This window comes from Podarcis pityusensis (genome assembly GCF_964106645.2).
Source record: "Podarcis pityusensis genome assembly, chromosome: 13".
NCBI lineage: Eukaryota > Metazoa > Chordata > Lepidosauria > Squamata > Lacertidae > Podarcis > Podarcis pityusensis.
In genome coordinates, this window is record NC_138038.1 from 24,766,176 (window position 1) to 24,779,222 (window position 13,047).

General features: G+C 46.2%; 1 protein-coding gene across 1 annotated transcript in view; it reads left to right on the plus strand.

Annotated features, from left to right (window-relative positions):
- The first annotated feature begins 251 nt into the window (after nucleotides 1-251).
- The window catches only part of LOC308461953 (uncharacterized protein), a 32,999-nt gene continuing 20,203 nt past the window's right edge, over nucleotides 252-13,047 (plus strand). The window contains exons 1-7 of the mRNA XM_080979123.1: nucleotides 252-772; nucleotides 4,388-4,470; nucleotides 5,030-5,186; nucleotides 6,592-6,753; nucleotides 7,370-7,495; nucleotides 8,502-8,722; nucleotides 10,012-10,060. Coding sequence (XP_080835249.1) covers nucleotides 284-772; nucleotides 4,388-4,470; nucleotides 5,030-5,186; nucleotides 6,592-6,753; nucleotides 7,370-7,495; nucleotides 8,502-8,722; nucleotides 10,012-10,060 — 1,287 coding nt within the window. The 5' untranslated portion in view covers nucleotides 252-283. The remainder of the gene's footprint in view (nucleotides 773-4,387; nucleotides 4,471-5,029; nucleotides 5,187-6,591; nucleotides 6,754-7,369; nucleotides 7,496-8,501; nucleotides 8,723-10,011; nucleotides 10,061-13,047) is intronic.

Consider the following 13,047-nt stretch of genomic DNA (forward strand, 5'->3'; position numbering starts at 1 on the left):
GGGAAAAGGGGAGGGGAGAGGAGGAAAATGCAGTTTCTTTGCAAACACTTGGAAAAGAAACACAGCCCACTTTGTGCTGACTGACCAATGAGTGTTTAGGGCTGGTCCGTTCCAGAGGACTCACATATCAGCTTTGTTGGGTGGACAACCCTCCCACCCCCACCCCAACCCAGAGGCTGACATAAAAGGAGGCAGGTAGAGAAGCGTTGCTCACATTTCTGCCTCCAGAACACACACTGTGTTAACTTGCTTGCCAAGAGCTGCTTTCAGAAATCCCCTCTCAATGGCCAGTTACAGCTTCAGGCAATCCGTCTCTGGCGGGGGCTATGGCGGGTCTTCCTTCAGAGCTCCAAGCATCCATGGTGGATCTGGTGGCCAGGGCATTTCCATGTCTTCCGCTAGGTTTGTCTCCTCTGGGGCTGGAGGAGGCCTAGGGCTTGGCTATGGCGGAGGAGCTGGGGCTTGCTATGGTGGTGGCCTTGGCGGTGGCCTTGGTGGGGGCTATGGTGGGGGCTTTGGTGGGGGCTTTGGGGGAGGTGTTGGAGGTGGCTTTGGCGGCAGCAACGACGGCCTCCTTTCTGGAAACGAGAAGGTCACTATGCAGAACCTGAACGACCGCCTGGCCAACTACCTGGACAAGGTGCGTGCTCTGGAGGAAGCCAACACAGAGCTGGAGGTGAAGATCCGAGAGTGGCACCAGAAGCAGTCTCCCACCAGCCCATCCAGGGACTACAGCCACTACTATAAGACCATCGAAGATCTCAGAGACAAGGTAGGACTTCACATTTGTAAGCCGCATGGTGGGAGGGGGCGTGGAGTGCTCAGCACGCACCAAGGGCCTAGCTGTGAAAACGGCAGAGGTGGAGAACTACACCCACCCACGCAAATAGCTGAGCTGGGTAGGTCTGGTTAGGAAGTCCCGACCTCTCGGCATTTCCATCTGTAAAGTGGGTGCAATAGCAACCGAGCTTGAATGGCTGTGCATGTTTGGTAAGAGCTTGCACAATGAAAAGGCTGCATTCAGATGCTTGCCCTTCAGTTTTGCCCTACTGAGGATGAGCATCACAGTAGCCTCCCTTACTAGGTGAACAGCTCAGGGCTTGTGCAGTATCTTCACAATTGGGTGAGTGAGACAAGAATCAAAGCCAGGCTTTAAATACTGCAGCTGCACCTGTCTCAACCAGGAAGTGATACAGTGGATTAATTCCACATGCTGTTCATTAGCAATAATTTCCATTTAGCCCCCTTTCCTCTGCGGAGAATACATGTGCTGGTTGCCCCTGCAGTGGTTAGCCCTGCAAAGGTCTTTTCTTTTTGCCACAAAGCCCTTATTGGAAAGATGTGGCTGCAAGATGTTGCATTTGCAAACAGCTTTGTTCTGTGCATTGCTGCGAATTCAGTCATTTTACCCATTCTGGTGTATTCATAGCGCCAGAATGCAATGCAATCCATCTCTTTATCTGTCTGATTGCAATGGAAACTGTTTGAATACAGCCAGTTTCCTTATCTGTTTTGTTTCCTGGCTCCAAGACTGCAGCAAACAATGCCTGGCTTCAGTTAATAATGCCTTCTGGCATTATCGGAGTTTGGTCATGCTGGGCTACCTTTTCTAGGACTGCAGCTATGTGAAACACTTGCTGGCACTGCCCTCAGTTCAGCAGTATTCTGATCCTTGATAGCTCTTAATGGAACTTGGCTGAGCAACCACCAAATATCAAATTCTAGAAGCCAATGTTCACAATCAATCTTAGAACTGAATGGGAATTTATTTTCAGGGTTTGCAAGAGTGGACCAGGGACACTATATGTGATGCATGTCATAAAACAAGATTTAGACTGCAACCCTCTACACACTTACTAGGGAGCAAGTCTTGGTGAACGGAATTTACATCTGAAGAAACATGCATAGACTTGCCCTGTTTGTTGCTTAGTCCGAATGTACATTTGGAAGTGTGGCATTTGCCTGGATTTATGCTCCTAAGACTCTGTCTCTCCTTCATTCCCACATGAGGTTGGGCATTATCCCTTCTCATGCCATCAGGTCAGGAATGGAGACTGAGAGGTATTTTCACCACATCCTGAGTCTGCTCTCACATGATATAATGGGTTGGGTGAGCCAGAACCAGTTATAGATACATACCGTCAGCTGCAATTCTTGTGGTAGAGCATTGCTTTTCTAGCAGTCGTGGTGGGTGGAAAACTCATGGTCCTCCACGTGTTTTGGTCACCTGTGACCATCAGCCATGCTGGCTTGGAATGATGGGAGTTGTAGTCCAACAATATCAGGAGAGTGTCAGGTTCTTCATCCTAGCAGTGAATGCAGGCTTCCTTAAACTCAGCCCTCCAGATATTTTTTGGCCTACAATTCCCATGATCCCTAGCTAGCAGGACCAGTGGTCAGGGATGATGGGAATTGTAGTCTCAAAACATCTGAAGGGCCGAATTTGAGGAAGCCTGAGTAATTGCTTTTTTACCACATCCATCTCACACATGGCCTATGAGAGATAAATACTTTTCTAGTTCTGAACCTCTCTTGCAACTGGAAAGTTCTTCCTAATATTGAAGCCTTTGTCTCCGTGAAGCTTAAACCCTGTGCTCTCCCTGGTGGATAGAGTGAAAGAGTGTCCTCCCCACTCCTGCTTCTGATTCTTTCACTCATCCCTTCATGCATCACCATCCTGACTTACCAAGAGGTTTCACACAGACCTGAACTGGTTCCTCAGCAGAGGCCTCTTGGTTCTGAAGTCAACCTTGTTACCGCAGGACTGCTGTGGCTTTGTTCGAGAACCTGTGGTTGAACCTGCTGTTATTTCAAAAAGGGGGGAAAACAGACAAGAAAACTGTGGATGTTGGCTAAGCTATGTGCACCGTAATCTTCTCTCTTTGCGTACAAGACAAGGTTTATTTTGCTCTAGCAGAGTCATCGGCACACAATGGGAGTTTGTTTATGAATGAAGCACACACGCCCTCAAGGCACACATGGAGAAGCACAAAAGCAAACAGTTATTGTAAAGAAATCTGCACCAGCCTTGAGAGTTCATGACCATCGCCTCCCAAGGAGGCTTGTCACTTTTCATTTTTACCCTTCAGGTCCCTGAGCAGGGCCTGAAATAAACTAGAGCCAGCAAGGAACTTAGCACTTCATTTATACAGCTGGGTCAAAGCCAGCAGGCTATGGGCAGAGCTTAGGGTAGATTCTGGTGGAATGTGGGTGAGGAATGAGTAAAGATGTCAATCCATTGACAGTTTACAGATGTCACTGTGAATTATTCAGCCTATGAGCTTGGGATCTGTCACAACATAATCTAAGGATGGAAAACAATGCTGGGCCAGTCACAGATCTGGTGGAGCTGGTATTATTCTACAAGAGGGATGAGGAACCTATGGTCCTCCAGATGTTGTTGACGACAGCTCCCAGCATCCCTGACCACAGGCCATTCTGGCTGGGATGGATGGGTCTGATCACATCTGGAAGGCCACAGGAGTCACATGCCTGTTCCAAGTGGTCACGTAGGCTGAGTCATGTCATTATGTTATGGAAAAATCAGTATAACGTGATGCTATGGACCTGGGTGAACAAGTGAATCCAGGGCTGACCTAAGACATTTTTTTGCCTGGTGCAAAAGGGAAGATGGTACCTGCCACATTCCACTTGCAAAAGCCAACCAAATTAGTGTTTTTGTATCGTGCTTGGATGCTGGCAACAGGACAGGATGTGCCCCACAGTGGAAGCTGGTTCATATAGGCAAATGGGGAGCTGGCCCTCCAACCTCAGTCTGCCCTCAACTAGCTCCCACTTGCCTGCCTTCTTACAACAATCAGGGAGTGGCTCTGTCTGTCATTGGCTCTGGCTGCACCTACTGTTGATCTCCCAGCCTTCTCCAATACAAGCCCCATTGGGTGCCAGCCACCACTGGAGGCACATAAAGCTCAGTTCATTCCCTGTTCCTCAGCATTAGGCCTCTGACATAGCTGCATCACTTTGTCTCATGGTAGGGCCGGCCCTAAGTGTTCCAGCTTTTTTCAGGATGTAATAACAGACTCACCAGCCCTACTGAAGAGGCTCCTCATGAGGCTGGAGGAACATCGCCCGGCTAAAGTTTTATTGATTATTGATTTTAATATGCTGTAAACTGCTTTGAGATTTTTAATAATAATAATAATAATAATAATAATAATAATAAAAAAAAAAAAAACGAGCAATGATGATGCACATTCAGAAGACTATTTCCCCTCCACAATGTGCTGAGCCACACCTTTCACACATCATTGCAAGCAAATCAATCAATGTGTGTCGATGGCCACCAAACATATTTTTTTAAAAAAGAGAAAACTTACAATACATATGAAAGCAAATAACCCAACACGGGTCGCCTCTTCTCTTGCAGATCCTTGAAGCAACAATTGACAACAACAAGGTTATCCTGCAGATTGATAATGCCAGGCTGGCTGCTGATGACTTCAAAACCAAGTGAGACAACTTTTCATAGGCAGAGAAATAGAAATGGTCATGATGCTCAGAGCTATGGTGAAATATTGAGCAGAGTATGCGGGGGACACTATGGTCTAAACCACTGAGCCTCTGGGCTTGCTGATCAAAAGGTCGGCAGTTTGAATCCCCGCAATGGGTGACCTGCCGTTGCTCGGTCCCAGCTCCTGCCAACCTAGCAGTTCGAAAGCACATCAGTGCGAGTAGATAAAAAGGTACTGCTGCAGTGGGAAGGTAAACGGCATTTCCGTGCACTGCTCTGGTGTCAGTGTTCCATTGCGCCAGAAGCAGCTGGCCACATCACCCAGAAAAACTGTCTGTGGACAAACACCGGCTCCCTCGGCCTGTAAAGCAAGATGAGCACCACAACCCCAGAGTCGTTCGTGACTGGACTTAACTGTCAGGGGTCCCTTTACCTTTACCTTTATGTGGGGGAAAACTAGTTTTCTTGGCACTCTACATTTCACAGTGATTAGATTAAGGCAGCTCAGACAATTTTAGCAATTGATCATCATTTGCTGGCATTGATTTGTTTTAAAAGGTTTGAGTCTGAGCAAGCCCTGCGCATGAGTGTTGAGGCTGACATCAATGGGCTGCGCAGAGTCCTGGATGAGCTGACCTTGGCTAGAACTGATCTGGAGATGCAGATTGAAAATCTGAAGGAGGAACTGGCTTACCTTAAGAAGAACCACGAGGAGGTAAAGAAAGACAGCATTCAGCATTTTGAAGCATGGTAGCATAATAATAATGTAACAAAATGAAGATTTGTTTTTTATTATTAGTTTATTGTTGCTGTTGCTGTTTCTGTTGCTAATAATAAGCATATACCACACTTCTAAAAGTTCCCAGGGCAGTAAGAGTTTCCAATAAAGTAGAGTATTAGAAGACCACCACCATTGCCATAGTCACCATATATAACCCACAGCAGCGCAGAACATCAACATCCAGCAAACCCATCTCATTAATCATCAAAGGCCAAGTGAAACAGATCCATCTTCATTAGGTGATGAAAAGGCGCTAGCGGGCAGACATATCTGCAATGGAGGGAGTTCCAAAATCAGGGAGCCATAACTGAGAAGGCCCTGCTGCAGAAGCAGTTTCAGATTGCCAGATGTTAGGAGGATAAGAAGGATGACTCTGAAATAGAGATGGATGGGGAGCTTGTAGCCTTCCAGATGCAGCAGGATCACAGTGCCATTGTCTATTCCTCATTACTGAGGCCTCAGATTTAACGTATGGTGAGACATCATGCACAGAGGACCACATAGAAGGCGGAGAAGAATTCTTGGCTTTCTACCAACCTCTGCCACCCTCAGAAACCAGCCTCCACCAGATGCCAAAGCACACACACACACCCTTCCGTGGTGGTGGAGGGGATAGCAGCAGAGCTGCATGGTGAGATGAGAGGACGTAGGCATGGTCTCTCCTCTCTCTGTTGACCTGGCCCTTGACATGCTGCAGGACAGCCTGCTGGGGAATGAGGGGTGGGTGGGCATAGGAAACCCCTCATCTTCAAGCATGCCTGTGGTGCTGCTCCCACTTTGACGTCTTCATGGGAAAGAGGAGTGTGATTGAGGAGCAGGAAGATGCAACTTTCGGTTCCAGGGAAGGACAGTGGATAAAGGATAGTCTTCAACACTAGTCCTACTCAGAGTAGACCCAGTGAAGGCACTAACTTGGGGTCATTAACTTAAATGGGTCTACTCTGAGTTGGACTTAGTTGAACACCACCCATAGTTTTTCCTGATACCCCCTTGACAGTCCCCCCAACAATCTGAGACTAACTCAGAAGATTGTGGGCTCTCCTTCATGGGAGATGTTTAAACAGAGGTTGGGTGGCTATTTGTCAGGGATTATTTAGCTGTGATTCCTGCATTGCATGGGCTGGAGTAGTTGACCCTCGGGGCCACTTCCAGCTGTACAGTTCTATGATTTTATGACACACTCTCTCTGTTTTTCCAGACAACCTCAGATAATCCCTGTGTTAGCCCAAAGGGAATGTGGAATAGTGTGCCTAACCCTAGATAAAAGGATAGCTGTTAGGCATTGTTGCTCTGCTGACACACCTGCAATTAATGCCTATGTCTTGGTCTCTTTTTACAGGAAATGAGTTCTATGTCTGGGCAAGTGGGAGGCCAAGTGAGCGTTGAAGTTGACTCTGCTCCTGGCATTGACCTCACCAAGGCTCTGACTGATATGAGAGACCAGTACGAGAAGCTGGCTGAGAAGAACAGGAGGGACGCTGAGGCTTGGTTTACCACCAAGGTGAGATGGAACAGCCTAAGAGAAGGAAAGAAAGGGAAGGTCTTTAAAAAACAAACCAAGAGAAACAATTTCGTGGAAGAAAACTGGGCTGCTGTGAACTCACCTTGCCCATAAAATCGAACTGCTGAATACAGTGCAATAAAATGTAAATGTAGAGCTCCTCTAGATTGGTGAAATATTTTGGCAGGTGTATTGTGCAACATGTCATAGTGCATTAATGTTGGATGTATACTGGACCATCTTTCCACCTTACTGGTTGTTCTGCAATGCTTCCCCAACGCTACCGCATTATTGCCATCTGGAGGGGCACTCTTCAGTTATAATGTTACAAAACCAGGAGACACTCCCTCCACTGCAGGACATTTGTGTTATGAAAGGTTGCAGGATTTCAGCAGGAAGCAATGGGGACATTCGCCCCAAAACATTTGCAGGTGCAAAGAGTATTAAAAGTGGGGTGACATAGAATTGTCCCCATACCACTGCAAGCACAAATCACCATGAATGGACAGTAGAAAGGATATCAAAAGGGCTCGTAATAAAACGAATGCGGTGTAAATAAATTCAATGTGAATGTTGACATATTCTTCTTTATTTCTCCCCTTAAACAAACAAACAGACTGAAGAACTGAATCGAGAAGTTGCGGTCAACACCGAGCAACTTCAGAGCAGCAAGACTGAGATCACAGACTTGAGGAGGACCCTCCAAGGCCTGGAGATTGAGCTCCAGTCTCAGCTCAGCATGGTACATGGAGTGGTGATGGGTTATTTCTACTGCTTGGGTACTGAAATAAGTAGTCACGGGTTGCGTTTGCCTTTTGTAGGGTGTGTGTGAAAGAGTCAACCTCCATCATAGTAGGCAGTAGGCCTCTGAATACCAGTTGATGGGAACCACAGGTGGGCAGTTGTGCTCGTGTCCTCCTTGCAGGTTTCCCACAGGCATCAGGTTGTCTACTGCAATGACAGGATGCTGGACTAGGTGAGCCATTGGCCTGGTCCAGAAGGTTCTTCTTATGCTTTAGGGACATGGAAACTCTAGAACAGTGTCTCCAAGCTGTTCTCGGACTACAATTCCCATCATCCCTGAGCACTGGTCTTGCTAGCTAGGGATGATGGGAGTTGTAGCCCAAAAACAGCTGGAAACCCAAGTTTGGGAAACCCTGCTCTAGAACACAATGAATGTGCACGCTCACTTGCACACAAGCACACATTCCCCCTATTATCTGAGAAGGGAAAAGTTGAAAACACTGGGATAAAATCACTTGCCCACTTCCTAATTGTTTCTCTACAAATACGGGCTTCTTCTTTTTCCTGAAACTGTGAGCTACTGCTAATCTCAGAGCAAGACAACTGTTGCACAGTGCAAATGATAGTGTTAATTTACATTTGTAGCCTGCCATATTTTGAAATCCTCATGGCAGTCAGCAGTTGGTTGAAATGCAGCAATAAATACTTAGCATGTGTTAAAACACCACACCAGGTGAGTTTTGGCCAACTAATGCCAGCATAGCTGTGTAAACACTGTGCAGTGCTTCTGAAAGGTGTTCTGACAAGGGCATTGGCAAATCCCAGGGTTTCAGTATTGACTTCCAAACAAATATTTCCATTTTGCTGCAGACGCCTGTTCTCTGAACTGCAGCCCAGTTTCCCATTATGCTTACAACACTTCTTTAAAATTCACACCCATATCTTGGTGACAGTCTCTGGCACACCCACACACACTTTCTCACCGACACCACTTCTCTTCTCAGAAAGCTGCCCTGGAAGGCACCTTGGCCGATACGGAGGCTCGCTATGGGGCTCAGCTGTGCCAGATCCAGGGGGTGATCAGCAACATCGAAGCGCAACTGGTTGAGGTCCGATCGGATATGGAGCGTCAGAACAGCGACTATAAGACCCTGATGGACATCAAGTCCCGGCTGGAGCAAGAGATTGCGACCTACCGCCAGCTCTTGGATGGCCAAGATCTCCAGTAGGTCACTTGACAGGTCTCTTATGACCTAGTGCTCAAAGAGAGCAGATGTCTCTGGTTGCCAGATTCTGGGTATTAACCCAGCCTTTAATAACCCACAACAGTTACTAGCCTGCCACTCAATCAGCCAATAAATACTAGGCTACTGGGGGTTGGTATTGACTGTGAAAGAGCTTCACTCCCCTGTGCTGGGGATCCCATGTGGTGTCCATGCTGAGCACAGGGGAAGGATAGAATCTGGTTTAATCACTCACCTGCATGGAATTCTTGGTCACCTATGGTGACCAGGCTCATGCATTAAATACAAGATTGCATTAAACGGGAGATAAATATTTCTTCACATTTTCCCTGTGACCCCTGGGTGGCCATTATTAGGAGGAAGAACGATGGAGCTATGTAGGCTGCGGAGCTAATCTCCCGCTTCTGTTCCTATAAACCTTTCAAGCTCGAGGCTGGCTTCCCATGTTGTAAAACCGAAAAACTGGTTTTGTGTCAAACAAAGCTCTAGACACGGAGATTAATCCATATGGGGTGGAATCTGGTGGCACTGGTTCCATCTGCACTATGCATTTAGTATCATACCAACTTAAACTGTCATGGTTTCCCTGACCCATAGTATACTTGATGCTTAAGTAAGGAATTAATCTTGTATACCCCACGTCCAACCTAACGCTCCATTCCACCCATTGCTTCACATTGCCCCTACCATTTGTTCTTTGGTATGCAGTTTTCCAGCAGCTGCATACCTCATTGCAAGAAATGAGGTTACAGGGAACCAGACAGAGGGCCTTCTCAGTAGTGGTGCCTGCCCTGTGGAACGCCCTTTCATCAGATGTCAAGGAAATAAGCAGCTATCCTATTTTTAAAAGACATCTGAAGGCAGCCCTGTTTAGGAAAGTTTTTAATGTTTGAAGCTTTATTCTGTTTTTAATGTTCTGTTGAAAGCCACCCGGAGTGGCTGGGGAAACTCAGCTGGATGGGCGGGGTATACATAATAAATTATTATTATGATATAGAGAGGAGGTAATCAGAGAAAAAGAGACAGGCAACCACACACCCACTAGCTGTCCCCGACCAACTGTTTTTGGAAAAAATAATTGCTGACACAGTGTCACATGTAGTTTGGCCTTGGAATAAAAGCATAAACACTGGTTTGGAAAACCCCAGTAAAGTGGCAAATTATTATTAACTTAGAATAACAACCCCAGGTTGGAAGGTGGGCTGTTTCACAAAGTACATTGGGTCTGACATTGATAGTTAATGCTTCCCCTTCTTCTTTTCCTCCACAGTTTCTCCAGAAGTGTTTCGGGGACTAATGGTGAGGCTTCCTTCTTCATGGTGGGTTGAGGGAGTGTTTAGTACAAGCCATAGAATAATGCGGCCACTTTGCTGAAGCTAAGCAGGTCCAAGCAAGCCCACATAAACCATGTTGAATTTCATGGTGACAGAAAGGCGGGCTATGAATTGGCCCATTGACACCTCTGGCATGGTGCCCCTTGTCCACTCATCTTCTCTACTTGTGCCATGCAGAAATCTAGAATATGTGGGCTTTAAAAACTTTTTTTTTTTTTAGTTTTTCAAATTTTACAAGCATCAAATAAGAGAAAACAAAGCAAAGCAAAGCACATATCCCTTTGACTTCCCTTTCCCCTTTTGTAGATCCTTGTGTTTTAATGAATCCCCTTGCATCTCCTTTATAATTCAAATTTTTGCTAATCCTTTATTGTTCCTTATTTCAATTTTTTAAGCCACAAGTTTTGCATCAGTCCTTAAATTATGTGGGCTTTTGATTGGTTTGGCTGCTAAATCCAAAAGAGAATGGCCTTTACCACAGTTTCACCCAAATTATTCACGTTTCCATTCTGCTTTTAGCTCCACTGTCTCCTCCCTCAGCCTCACCCCTCACCAAGCAACCCCTGACTTCTTCTTCATTGCCTGGCTTCTCTGCAATGCAGGCATGGAGGCCCAGTATGGCCCTTGCTTTTCTCCCTTGGTCTGAAACAGTTTCCCTGCCTCTGTTGTAATTCAGATAATAAATTCACTTAATAAGTCCTTCAAATGACGATTCTCAACCTCGTGTGCCCAGGTGGTTTTGGACTACAACTCCCATCATCCCCAGATATCTTAGCCAGTAGTCAGGGATTATGGGTATTGTAGTTCAGTAGGTTAGAAAACACTGCTTTGAACAGAGGCTATGTTGCTGATATGCACTGAAATATTAAATACTCAGCTGGGATAAGACCAAGGAGCTAAGGAAGCGATATTCCAGGTGGACTGGTGTTCGGGATCATGCCCTGGCTGCTTCCTTATCCCATCCACCCACCATCTTGGGCAGCAAGAGGGGGGTAAATTGTTCACAGGAAGTAGCAGGAAAACATGGAGTAGCCCTATTAAGGCACAGTACCGTCCCTCGGAGCCACAAGTGGTGTGATGGAGTCAGTTCCAGTTCCATTGCCATGGCAAGCCCTTCTACAGGAGACCCCTGAATTCTCACAAGAAGTTAGCAAACTCTTGTGAGATCATGTTGGCTGCAAGTAGGAGGCCAAGGCTGAGGCAGTTCAGGGTCCTCTTTAAGGAGGCAAATGAAACTCCATTTCTGAGGATAATCTTGCAGGGCCAAGGCTGGAGTCAGAGCAGAGGCTGTGACTGAGCCTCCCTTCCATGGTTGGTGTAGACTTGGAGTGCTACAGAAGGTTTCAAAATGTGTAACTTGGATTCATTAACTCTTTCCCCCACCTTGTCTTGCTACAGACAAAGCAGATGATAAGAAGTGAGGAGCTCTCTCCTTTCCAGAAACAGGATGGGCAGCTGCCGTTTCTGGCAGATGAAAATCATCGTTTCAAAATCACTTAGCAGCAAACTTCATGAGCACCCATTCTGGATGACCGAGGGCCACGCAATGGCTAGATTCTCTGACTTCGCTCTTCCTGTTTTTAACCTTTCTGTATGGTGTTTCTTCTGCCTAATAAAGTTCCTTTTGGGCTTCTGCAAACTGAAACCGAGACTCATTGCTAAGAGAGAAATTGACTGCCCGTTAATCACTGCAAGTTCTGATGAGTATATGACAAAGGGTTGTATTGAATATAGCATTACGGTGAATGTTCCGTCAGTATAACAATTTCTCCATTTACAACTAAACATTCTCCTCTCTCATCTCCCTGTGCCCTGCCAAGTTTATTCTGGGTTTCTCCCGACCCTTCAGAGCAGATTTGGGGGTGGTACAGGGCATGAGAGCGGGGGGAAAGGTGAGAATCCTATAGCGCTAGTGCAAGAATTCAGACAAATAGTTGAATATATTTTATCAAAGCTGGTGAGCAGGTAATTTCCCTCACCAAAATCTAACCCCTTTTCCTGCCATATGGAAAAAATTTGATGCCACAAAAAAAAAGATACCACAATTAATTGATTTGGAATAATCCTCCACCACTCCAATTCCATTATCACAATCATCAAATACATTAGAATCCCCATGTAGCACATAAACACACACTGGAAAGATTAAACCCCCTTTTTAATGCTTTCATGGCTGGCCCAACCATTAGACAGAGTGAGACAGCTGCCTCAGGTGGCAGGTGCCAGTGGATGGCAGCAGTTTTCCTCTTCAACTATTTCCCTCAATCCCCCAAACTAGCTTGACTTTGCACAATCTAAGCTAGCCTGCTAGACTTCAGGCACGGGAGGATGTTGTCCCCTTGCCAGTGTTGTCAAAATTGAGTGCACTTCCATTTGGATTCTGTACATGGAGTGGGGACATGCTCTGGTTCTTTGCCTCAGGCAACAAAATTACTTGCACTGGCCCTGAACTCTCTTCAGCCACCCTGACTGTAGAACCATAGGAGGAATGCAGATTATGAATAACCAGCTAGTAACCATGGTGTATATGTAACTGCTTGGAGGATGACTGGTCTGTGTTATTGTCCCATTTATAGAGGCAACTTTTGCTAGATGTCCATAATCTATCCATTCTGAAATCTGGGGAGTCAGGGCTGCGGTAGAATCATCTTCATCAACTGACATGACAATAAACATGCCTGGCTTCCCAAGTGGTTACATGCATGTTGTGTTTCCACCCAAACTACATGTTATATGTAGCTGTGTGATTCTTCTTCCACAATGGGAATTCTCTCCACCCATTCCTGCTTCAAGAAAAGGAAGCTACAGGGATGTAGAATCTCCTCTGAAGGACTAGCTTGACCTTTTTTTCCTTCCTGCCATTTGTCCCTCAAACTGGCCCACTTCCTTTCTAGCTCATGTCTGTACAGGTGGCGACCATTTTGTGCGGGACTTCTGTTCCTGGTTCCCAAACATGTCAGCAGAATGTGCAT